This window comes from Ochlerotatus camptorhynchus, unplaced genomic scaffold, assembly GCF_037179485.1.
Source record: "Ochlerotatus camptorhynchus isolate MF236.1 unplaced genomic scaffold, CSIRO-AGI_Acam_v1.1 ptg000599l, whole genome shotgun sequence".
Lineage (NCBI taxonomy): Eukaryota > Metazoa > Arthropoda > Insecta > Diptera > Culicidae > Ochlerotatus > Ochlerotatus camptorhynchus.
The window spans coordinates 213384-226063 of NW_027041079.1; the positions used below are offsets into that span (position 1 = coordinate 213384).

The 12680-nt window shown below is 37.2% G+C and overlaps 1 protein-coding gene across 2 annotated transcripts in view; it reads left to right on the forward strand.

Annotated features, from left to right (window-relative positions):
* Positions 1-12225, forward strand: part of LOC135714022 (neurobeachin-like protein 1) — a 160192-nt gene extending 147967 nt beyond the window's left edge. For both annotated transcript variants that reach the window (XM_065237279.1, XM_065237280.1), the window contains 7 exons: positions 2133-2393; positions 2454-3962; positions 4045-4217; positions 4280-4587; positions 11182-11296; positions 11358-11535; positions 11597-12225. In XM_065237279.1, the coding sequence (XP_065093351.1) occupies positions 2133-2393; positions 2454-3962; positions 4045-4217; positions 4280-4587; positions 11182-11296; positions 11358-11535; positions 11597-11759 (2707 nt within the window). In that variant the 3' untranslated portion in view covers positions 11760-12225. The remainder of the gene's footprint in view (positions 1-2132; positions 2394-2453; positions 3963-4044; positions 4218-4279; positions 4588-11181; positions 11297-11357; positions 11536-11596) is intronic.
* The last annotated feature ends 455 nt before the right edge of the window (positions 12226-12680 follow it).

Genomic DNA, 12680 nt, shown 5'->3' on the forward strand with positions numbered 1-12680 from the left:
AGAGATTCGAGACAAGTGTGTGCGTCGTTCTACAATGTTCTACAATGTGCGTCGTTCTACAAGATTACTGGTATAGTCGAAAGCGTAGATGGAAAACGAAATAAAAAAAGACAAAAAACCATTACATCGCCTGCATGGTCAATTTCTAACATTCGTTGCGATGTTCATGAACAGAGGATGATAGGAAACGGAACTAACATTCATTGTAATAGATTTTTGGTTTGCGTGTAGAGGACCATCGGTCTAATCAGCGTCTTGTAGATAGTCAACTTAGTGCGGCGACGAATTTTATTTGACCGGAGCGTGCTCCGGTGTCCAAAGAAGGTACGATTCCCTGCCATAATGCGTCTAAGAATTTCTCTGCTGGTATCATTTTCGGCGGTCACCAGGAGCCCAAATACACGAACTCGTCGACCACCTCGATTTCGTCACCGTCAATCTGAACTCGGGGTGGGAGGCTAACATTGTCTTTCCTAGAACCTCTTCCTCTCATGTATTTCGTCTTCGATGCGTTGATGGCAAGTCCAATCCGCCTAGCTTCAGCCTTCAGTCTGATGTACGTTTCCGCCATCGTCTCAAAGTTCCGCGTCATGATGTCGATGTCATCGGCAAAGCCAAGAAGCTGGATGGACTTCCTGAAGATCTTGGCACTCGTGTCTATCCCAGCTCTTCTGATTACATCTTCTAACGCTATTAAAGACACGAAAGTCCATCACCTTGCCGTAACCCCCTTCGAGATTCAAAGGGACTCGAGAGTGTCCCCGATACTCGAACAACGCACATCACTCGATCCATCGTCGCCTTGACCAATCGCGTCAGTTTATCCGGAAATCCGTACTCGTCATGTCTACAATGAATCAAGCTCCAAATTGGCATAGATGTGCTCAATTCAGCCTAATTTTCCTTACTATTCCCTGCGATTGCAAGGACGGTGCCCCAGGTGATAATGATGATATATAACTTTAATGTGATACTTGTTTTGCAAATTTGGTTGTGTGGGAAAAATCACTAATCCCAAGTGGTTTTTCGCGCGAACACACGATATTTTCTGCTCTGCTATGCTATGGTCAGCTTAAAAAATAGCAAAATCGTTAACATGAAAAAGAAAAAAATGCCACCGCACGAGGAGATGTCCCTGGCAAGCTTAACCATTCACCTATGCCAAAAAAAAAAAATAGTTCACTTTAAGTTGAAATTATTTTAAAATAAGGGCGGATCTCTCATGGGAAGCAGTTATTGTAAAAATCTACCCATGAAAAGGGGTATATTTCGATGTTAGAGATGTTTATACCACGAGATCCTCGCCATGTAGAAAACGTTTCTTCAGCAATGATGTTTTAAATACTTTTAACTTGCTGAGATACCGTGTGCTAAAAATCTCGCTAACTTAGAATTAAAAAAAAAACTGATATACTGAAATTTTAATTTGGGTTCAAATTGGTCAAGTATTTAGAGACATATTTCATCGCATATTTCACGATAGAATTAGACAAATTAATTGCCAAATAAAAAAGTTCTAGTCAGTCAAAGTAACCTGGCGTCAAATTTACCCCAAGGTACTAATAAAGGGTAAAGTTCATTTTAGCCGACAAATTCGCCCGGAAATTGATGATTTGGTACAGGATCTGCAGTTGTTGCCGCAAATACTCAAACTTTCACCACAAAGAAGACGATGGGCTTAAAGCAAATGCCTGAAAAATTTGGGAAACACCTTTTTCAACTCATCTGTATCAAATTCATGGAAAATATTGGCCAAAAATATAAACCAAGAAGAAAATTGCATTTCAATGTGAAGCACGCCAGTAGCTGTTGAATAAAACAAATGTTGCAAATAAGGGCACGAAATTTAAATGTGTTTTTTAGTGGACCATTTGTTTTAGAAGACATTCAAACAAAATATCATACTAAACTCAATATTATATTGCTCTGGCAATATAATTTTATACAAAAAATTGCATTCTGGAAAAACTTACTTGTACTACAGCAGTCCATTGCAAGACCTGGCATTACATTTCTTGTAAAAATAATTGAGTTTATCCTTCAAACAATTGCACGAATACTAAAGTTCCTCTTTTCAACCAGTAGTTTACTAAAATCATAATTTTCATCATTTTCTTCTATTCTATAACCAGTTCTACAGAGGACGAATATTGGCGCCTTTCACATCACGAGAACATCGTTCGCATGCGACTTAAGTTGGAGCCCGACCTGAACCACGATCCACATACTGCCGCCTCCAATATGCGGGACAACACGACTAGTACATCCCAAAGTCAGCGATTGTCGGCTGAATTAAGTTCAACGATAGCCCCGGCTGCACTCGGTGACGAAAGTGTCGATGAAGACATTCTTCTTCTGGAGGAAGAGATGCGAAACAATGTGGAACCACAAGTGTAAGTAACTCTCTGCGATGGTTGATGAGAAATAAACCTCATTATGGTTGACATTTTTAGTCCTGAAACCTCGGGAAAAGAGAAAATCGTCATATCTCAGGAATGTGAGTTGATAACACTTATGACCAGAGTCAAAGGAAGACTGGACCTAACAACTAATCAGATAGTATTCTCTGAAATCAGTGCCATACGAGACGACGGACAGCGCCATGATTTCAAATTTCCGATCAGTCAATTGAGAGAGCTCCATTTGAGAAAGTTCAATCTCCGCAGAAGCGCTCTGGAAATGTTTCTAATAGACCAAACTAGTTATTTTCTTAATTTTACTACCAAAACTCGAAATAAGATTTTTACTAAAATTCTAAGCTTACAACCACCCAACATATTGTACGGTTCTGGACGATCACCGGCTGAATTGCTACGATCGTCAGGTCTTACGCAAAAGTGGGTCAATAGAGAAATATCTAACTTTGAATATTTAATGCATCTGAACACAATCGCTGGTCGTTCATACAATGACCTTAGTCAGTACCCAGTGTTTCCGTGGATACTGGCGGACTATACTAGCGATATCCTTGATCTGAACGACCCGAAATCGTTCAGGGATCTTAGCAAACCAATTGGCGTAGTCAATCCAAAGAACGAGCTCGAAGTGAAAAATAAATTCGAAAGCTTCGAGGATCCTTCGGGAATGATCCCCAAGTTCCATTACGGTACGCACTATTCCAACTCTGCGGGAGTTCTACATTATCTGATACGTGTGGAACCCTTCACCTCGTTGCATATCGAACTGCAAAGCGGTCGATTCGATGTCGCGGATAGACAATTTCACTCTATTCCTCAAACCTGGAAGCTTTTGATGGACAATCCAAATGACGTAAAAGAGCTGATCCCAGAGTTTTTCTACTTCCCGGAGTTTTTGAAAAATATGAACCAATTTGACCTCGGAGTTCTTCAACAAACAAAAGAGCGAGTTGATGACGTTGTGCTACCAACATGGGCTAAATCAGCGGAGGATTTCATAGCCATCCATCGGCGTGCACTGGAATCTGAGTACGTCTCACAGAATCTACACCATTGGATTGATCTGATATTTGGATGCAAACAAAAGGGACCGAAAGCTGTCGATGCATTGAATGTGTTTTATTATTGCTCGTATGAAGGTGCAGTTGATCTGGATAAAATAACGAACCCAGTAGAAAGAGAAGCTGTGGAAGGGATGATTAACAATTTTGGACAAACTCCGTCACAGCTTTTAAGAGAGCACCACCCGAAACGATTATCCCAGGATGAGCTGACAATGAAGTTGCTGAAATTGGAGCTGAAAAAACCCGATCTTACTTTGATCCTTGACCGTGTCAATTGTATCCACTGTGAGCTTTCCACTGACAAAGATCCCGTTGTGTATTTGAGCACACCACGAAGCCCTCCCCGGTCGTTTTTGCAAACTAGTCCGGATATGCTCATTTCGGTCACGAAAAACGGTATTCTCGGTTGCAACAGTTGGATGTCGTTTGACAAAGAGAAAGGATTTCTGCTTGAAATCGATGCCACTACCTCCAATCTGAAGTAAGCCATAACTGCCCTGCATATTAATTTCAGTGGTGATTAATTTACATAATATTTTGTTTTGTTTCGTTGAAATTCATAGAAATCGCAAGAAGCTAGTCGGTCCATTCCATCCTTCGATAAATTTGAATTCCAATCTATTTGCTGTAAGTGTCGATGGCAAATATTTGTATGCCGGTGGCATTTGGGACAACTCAGTTCGTATATTCAATATGGCACGAGGAAAGGTGGTTGCTTCGGCGATTCATCATTTTGGTAGGCCCTATTACGCTGCAGTTTTGCGATTTAATATTTAACTTCCGTTTTCGCCCACCTAGACGTAGTAACATGTGTAGCATTGGACAGCTGTGGTTCATATCTGGTGACCGGTTCCAAGGACTGTACCTGCATTATATGGTCAGTCAACAATGCTAGTACGAGTGGCGCTTCCAGTGCCTCGAATCTGCAACCCAACACGGCAGCAATGAATCAAAATCTGGCGGGGAACGTGGTTGGAAGTGCGAACGTAATTCATCTCACTAACAATCTAACGCCGAAGCCAGTTCATACGTTATACGGGCACGACGGTCCGGTTTCCTGTGTGTCGATCATGACAGAGTTGGATATTGTTGCCTCAGGGTCACTGGTAAGTAACTGGTAAATTATGTGATTAAAAGCCACCTCCTCCTTCTATTGATTGTCCGCAGTTTATTGACAGTTATGCGTAAGTTTGGTTATCTATTCAATTACATGTTATCTGGTAATAACGGAGTAGCAACCGCGGGTGGTCAATCATGCTTATGCTCATGCTCGCGGCCTTTTTGACTTTTTTGTACCATTTTTGATGTTTCAATATTATTATGAGAGTTGTCGTTTTCAAGAATGACAGAGTTGTCAGGTGGTTTTAGCGATTTTAAGGCCAATTGAACGTTTTTGAAGCTTACTGTGTTGCCTGGCTCATAACGATTATACGTTGTATCTGCGGGATCGTGATAATAAAAAAATGAGTCAAAAGCATTCGAATGAAGAACAACTAACTAGAATTGAGATTATTTACATTTTGTAATATTTGGTTATGTTATATATTTTATGCTTCACTATACTGCCCCTTTCAGCATAGTTGTCCCATTCGTTAAATCAGCAAGCTGCGAAAACGCTGTTGAAGTTTTTTTTTCATAGTACTCAAAATTAAGTTATTTTCACTCATCTCGGCACTATAGTGCAGGAACCCAAAAGTAGTTAAAGCGGGTCAAAGTTATTTTCATTTACTTGTGTGCAGTTCGTATGGAATTTTCCACTGGCTTTTTAACCAAAAGTAAGTTAGTTGTACCCAACAGTAGTAAAATATGATTATACTCAACGTTGGGTTCCCACACTTTACTACCTCTGTTGGGTGGTTTTGCTCCTCCGTTATTGACAACAATAGAAGGAGAAAAGGAGACAAACTAGTCAAAAGTAGGTAAAAGTGAACTTTCCGTTGGGTACTTTTTTCTTACCGTGTATGTGTCCCATCCATAGTTTTGGTATTTTTCGTGACATTTTTTGAACAAAGTAAGAAGCTTTGCGTGTACATTGTAAATGGTACTTGACAACTGATTTCAATGTATAACTCATTTTCATCAAAATTCTAATGGGACTGTTATGCCGCACAGGGCAGTATATAGTTTATTCACATTAGAAGTTGCATGACTTGACTATGTATGAATTCACTCTACATATTTTTTAAATGCTGGGACGGGAGGGAGCATCAGGACATCATTGATGATACAACTGGACAATTGGGTGGATTGTCAACCGGAGTCTTCGAGGGAATGTATACTATCGTTAAAGATACACTCAAGTCTTTTTTACAGGTTTTTTTTAACAACACGGTTTTTTGAAATAACGCGAAGAGCAAAACAATTCTAAGTGTTTTCTGAGGAATGAACTTAGCCAAAAATCAAACTTGGAAGTGTACTTTGTGTGGGTTCACCGCCCAGACAACCAGAAATCGTATAACAATGTACACACAGTATCGTAAATTGCTACAGTTTAAGTCAAAATCGCATATAAGAATGGCATACCTCGCATTATGTTTAAGTTAAATCGTATAGAATGCAAATTTCCGACCTATATGCGATGACTCATTTTTCCGTCGTACTGTATCCCAAATTAAATCGGATTACATCGTAAGACTTTTCAAAATGAATTTGTTATTACAGATTAAATCGTGTATGATGTTAAATCAACTCGTTTAAAATTAATTTAAAATATGCACGTATATGGCCTCCACTTTTGTACGTATAAGCCATTTATTTGCATTATATACGAATTGTTCGTTTGTATATATGTTTGTATATCACGAAAACAACTTTGAATATACGTGCATTCTGGTTGCCTGGGTGGATAATATGGGTGCCGGAGAGGCTGGAAATCGATGGTTGATGCCGTTTTGGAATCCAAGATGTCAACTTCCGGTTTATGATGAAATTTCGAATACCCTTCAAAATGGGTATTTTCGGAACGAGGATGACGTATAGAGGTCAGAAATCGATTATTGATGCTATTTTGGAATCCATTATGGCGATTTCCGGTTTATGAAAGTGCCAAATGAATGTTATGCAAAAAGTTTTTAAGTAACGTTTATTTTCCATAATCTGTCATTAATCTTATTATATTTACAGGAATTGTATACATTTGATACTGAACAACATTTGATACCAGCAACTTGGTTGTAGAATGCATGTGAGGTTTTCAAGCAAGTGGTAATGACCTCAATAGTGTCGTAACTGGGCATCATCCTACTCGAGATTTGGCTGGATTGCGCTACTTATTCAAATAAGAGGGCTTTCCGTGCCAAGTTCTCGATCGTAGTAGGCTGCTGGTGTTTGTCTTGGTTACCGTCGACAGAGAGCTCGCTTGGGGACTCTCGCTTCCAGAAGAAGGAGAGGGCTCGCTTGCTCGGTTGGTTGCTTGACTGATTTGCTGGTGCTGCCGGGTTGCCTTGGCTACCGTCGTTCGGTCGGTTGGCTATCTAGCTGTTGTTCCTTCCTGTTTTCGAAGTAGATGCTACCTTTTCAGCGTCAGAATGGAGAATGACACACATGGACAGTACACCCTCTTTAAATAAATGAAGGCTTTTGCACTTCAACCAATCAGAGATTTCGAAAGGGAATTCAATCTCATTAGGGAAGTTCAAATATTCTTATTATTAGGGAAGTTCAAATATTCTTATTACTATTATTATTATGATAATTAGTAATGTCGATTACCAGTTGATTAATTTGGGCATGACTTTGTTAATAGATCCATATTTTTCTATTCTGGATATTAAAACACAATTATTATTTTCCAATTTTATTTTATTCACTCATCGCACCTTTATACTACAAATAGTACCTAGCATAACTGGAACTGGGACATAACTGAACCTGGTTCACTAGTGAAACAGAGAAATTTAATTTGAAGCTTCAAATAAAGGGTCTACTTTAGCTGCTCTTCCGATGTGTATTGGGATTCCTAACAACGGTGTCAAATTTGAACAAATTTGGTTATGATCTGGATTTGTTGGATAATTTTTAATTTTGTATGGGAAAATGTATGGGAATCGAAACGGACCTATTCATTATTATTTACATGCCAAAATTTAAAATAATCATCAAATTTCGGAAATAGATGAGGAATACCGATGAAAAAAAAAAACAGATTTGTCGAGAACTGCAAATCGATTAGACTTCTGAGAAAAACGTTATTATTATATTAATTTAGACCTATTGCCACCGACGATCCGACATGGCACAGGAGCATTTCGTTTATCTACAATTCGAATTGTCAATCGAACGATTCGAACTTTCAAACGGGCGATCAGATCTTTCAAATGAGGTGAGACGCAAAGCAAGGCAATATCAATTATACGTGGGTTCGTGTCCTTGCTCATGGTATGACGCGATCAGATGAGTAGATATCGGAAGTGTTTAACGTATTTTAAATATGGCGCACGAATTTGAAAGTAGCTTGAATGAGCTGTCACGTCGGTTCGTCGGTGCTATTGCCCGACGCATACCTTAAGGCGTATATGAGCTTGTAGGTACGTGAGGAATAGTTGGTCTGTAGTGAAAGATTAGTAAGTTTTTGTACAAATATCATCTCGATTTGCAGTCTTCGACAAAGTTGTTGTGTATAGTATTATCTATCTTATTTGGTGAAATTAGAGCAATGTTTGTTAAATCAGGATTATAACAAATTTTTTTCAAATTTGCACAATTGTTGAAGACCCCAATACGTATTGAAAGAGTTGTTGGAAACAGGAGGTCGTAAAGTTGACCCACCCTAGTGTATATTCTTTATAGCTTACTATTTTGCCAAGTTGTGCACTAATCAGCCCTAGGACTATATTTATAAGCATTAACTAACTGTTTATATTCGCACATAGCGCTACCTATCTGCGCTTACCTTTAACTTGAGTGACACGCTTTTTTGCGTACATCATACCATACCAAAGCGTTAATGATCAAAGGCTCGCAATGAATCATTAATTTTCTACGATTAAAATTTAATATTCTATGATTAATGAATAAATCAATATTCAAAATAATTGATGATTATGATTAATTAATAAAACATTTATTATTCTATGAATAATGATTATGATAAAAGAATAAATCTAAATTAACAATTAAAAAGTCGAAAGAAAGAAGGTACAAAGGAACATTATATCAAAAGAGATAATAGTTCGAATGGCCATTCGGCTGAATGCCATTTGTCGGCCAAATGTAGTTTATTTTCGAAATTATTTAGCACCACTAATATGGCTAGGAAATTTTAGATACCGTTTGAACAAATTCAGATAAATTAGAATTTATAAATTTTAAAACCATGTTTCCTTCTTTTAATCTCATATAATCTCATACCCAAGTAACAATTTTGGTTTTATGAGGGTTCTGGAGACCATGATTTAGACTTGTAGCATGCTTTAAAACTTCAATAAAACTTGCAATGTTACTTGGGTATTTAAGAAGATCTTTTTATACATATCAGTCTTCGTTCAAACGGCATTAGACCAAACGGCGTGTGACCAAATGATCCGGAAGCAAACGAAGATAAGGTCGAAAGGCTCAGAGATCAAAAAGCCAAAAGCTGTATTCATGTTTTTCCTTCTTTGACATCTTCTTCTTCTTCTTCTTCGCATTTCAAGCTTATTGCTTATCGCATATTAGCTTATTGCGTGCTCTCAACTTAGTGTTCTAGATGCACTTCCACAGTTATTAATTGAGAGCTTTCGATGCCTGTACCATTTTCGCATTGATATAATTGTGTGGCAGGTCCAATCATACTTCTATGCCCAGGGAAGTCGAGAAATTTTCCAACCCGAAAAATTCCTAGACCGGACCGGGAATCGAACCCAGCCACCTCCAGCATGGTCTTGCTTTGTAGCTGCGCCTTTACCGACTGAGCTAAGGGAGGCCCCAATCACCCCCCCCCCCTTTGACATCTATTCGTTCTTTAACATTTGGTTTTCAGATGACTTGTTTCTTTATAGAACATTAATTTTACTATAATATCGAATGAAATTATATAACTCTACTGTCTATTCAATTTTCCATTCTTAGCTAGACGTTTATTCTGATAAATGGATAAGGTTTTGGATTTTGATTTTTTGTCCATTCTTAGTCTCTTTTGAATTTCGTTGCTTTTGACCTTCTGTCCTTTCGACTTGACCATTTTCTTAGATTTTAAAGTAAACTTCACAAAATGTGTTTATCTGCAAAAATGTTAGCCCTAATATAATGCATTTATGTACGGAAGTTATCCCATATTTTAGATGATCCTGATAAATGAAAAATCATCGAACTTATTCATGTTTATATTACATGAAAGGCCTGTGAATTTAGTTGAATAATGGGCATAACATATATGTATTTCAAAAAAAAAAAATTTAGGCGATGTACTGCATTGAATTTTGAAAATTCAGTTATTGAAGCATTTTTAAGAATAAAAATTTGATAGAAATTTTGAGGAAAATTTAAAGGACATTGATGGGTCCATACCAATGTGTTCAGAAAACTGTTCTAAAGTAGCTCTAGGAAGAACTCTAAGAGAGTTTTGACAAGAACTGCAAGGCATTTTTAGAAAGAATGAATAACACCAGGAGAGTTGTGTTTATAATTTAAGGATATTTTGTTTTAGTTTTGGCTCCACAGTCTTAATTAGTGTAAACACCTATATGTTTTGTCTACACACCAAAAAATTCTGAATTTTACTGGCGATGTAAACATCCATGCATGCAAACATTCATACATGTAAACTTCCTTTTCACGTAAATTAGCAACTTGCAAGAAATGTTGCAAACAAAAGTGGACAGTTGCATACAATATATGGGATATTGCATGACATGTCTCATAAATTTACACGATCTATAATCTAAATTTGTATGATATATGACGCTCCATTTATGTGCATCATAGTAACGGAAATTTACACTACTTTTTTTAGCTGTGTATCCAACATTATCAACAGAACATAATCCTTCACAATCGAATTACCCTTATAATTTTAGGTAGCTCTGAGGGGTATTCCATGTTCCATGTGAGGAAGATTCATGGTCCTATTTGAATGAGTATTTCTAATAAGTTCTGATATTAATTTCATAAGTGTTCTATTGGGTGATTCAAAAGAAATTATTTGAACACCTCAAAGGATATTGAATTCTAAAGGATAGTTTCAAAATATTTGTGTGTCAAGTTTCAATGAAATTCTGAGAATAATTCCAAGTTACTTTTAAAATAATTTGTATCATAGCTCCTAGGTAATTTTGAGCAGAAATTCAATATTTTCTGAGGTGACTTGCATTGGGATTCTAAGGATAGTTCATACGATTTTCAAATAGAATAATGGATGAAAACTTCAGAGAATTCTTGGGAGAGTCACAAAAGTCGAAAAGAATCTTGAAGTGAAATTAGATAAATCATAAAACCAGCACTGCGTGATCTGAAAAATTTCTTGACCGATGAATGATTATTTATTACTTAATGTCCAATGATTATAGATTGAAGCATGATAGGATTAAATAATAATGATTACATTATGTGATTATTAATCTCTAAAAAACATGATTTGTGATCATGATTAATTATAAATCATTAATCATGTTTCATTTTATGAATAATCGCTAACGCTCTACATCATATCATAGATTTGCTGTTCTACAATTTGGATGAACATTTGATACGGAAAAATATATTAATTTTATTTTTTCTTACAGGATGGAACCGTAAACGTATACACAGTAAAAGAAGGTCAATTTGTTAGGACAATAAACCCAGTAGGTTGTACGGGTACTAATATAGAGATATCTTTCATCATCCTATCCTATCAAGGTATTGTATGATTGACACGTTTTGAAATTCTTTTTTAAAGCTAACGCATCACCGTAAATAGGTCACATTGCATTATCAGCACTAGACGACACGTCGCACTCGGTCCATGTATTCAGTATTAATGGTGTAAATTTAGGTTCCAAGTATGTTTCCGGTCGAGTTACAGGACTGACCACTGCAACCGATTATTTGGTTGTATCCGACGACGCTGGAGACCTCACGATGAGCCGTTTATATGGGTTTGATTTCAGTGTTTTCGCTTATTTTATTTTCAGTCTAACATTTGATTTTTTTTTTCAGTTTGAAACCCATATTTGACATTCCGCTTCATATTCCCACCCAAACGATAGTGGCTACTGGTGGCAATACCCACCTGCTGGCACCACTCCGCGATGGAAGTTTGGCTGTGATTGGCATCATGCAACCTATTGCATACAAAAAGCACACCGTTTTGAATGTTTAATGTTTTTTTTTTATACGAAGAGAATAACGGCACCAGTTTGTCGATTGAATATTTATTTTGTACCCTTTAATATTCGCCCTCCTATGATAATTCAATATTTCCAGCAAATCAAACATAGCCTAGCCAATACAAAAGGAATCTGCGTTGTGCAAATAAACATGAGGGATTCGCGATACCTTTATATTTAGGATGCAAGGAACAAAATGCGTTGTGAAATAAGCGCTCGTTTTGCTAAGAATTAAATACGCTTTATAACACAAATTTAGACGTGAGTAGAAAAGCTTCATATAACAAATGACTACATTTTCGATTGGATATGTTAAATTGTTTAACGAAACGTGACATTAAGCGTCCGGGTGGAATAGATATAATTTTAGAAGAAATGTTGTTTCTAATGCATGTTGTTATTTTATTGACGTATAATGTATAACAATCATAGTGCAGAATAAATTACTGTTGTAATCTACCTTTTTATGAACATTTATTTGAGTAATGTATTCATCCACGACAAAAGAGTTCCACTCCTTTCATAAGGATTCTTTTGAGTTTTGACGCATCACTTCATATTTCAACATCAAGAGTGAGGGTAGGGTAAAGTTTCCCCAACATTATGGTGATGCTAGATCAACCTGGTCTATACAAGGTGTGGAATTGATTGCCTGTACGTATTGGTGCAGTTCGTTTTCCACTCGGCTTTCAGTCTGCTGCGCACGATTTGCTTCTTCCGTACGCTCAAACACGCTCGTAGTTACGTCATAACGTTTGTTTCAATCAGCGTTTGCATTGGAAATTGAATATGAATTATAGAATTTCTGTATGACACCAACATTTATGAATGATTTCCCACTGAATGTTGAGATAATGTATTGATTATTATATTAGCACACTGTATACCATGAAAAAGCAGCCTACTGGTGAGTT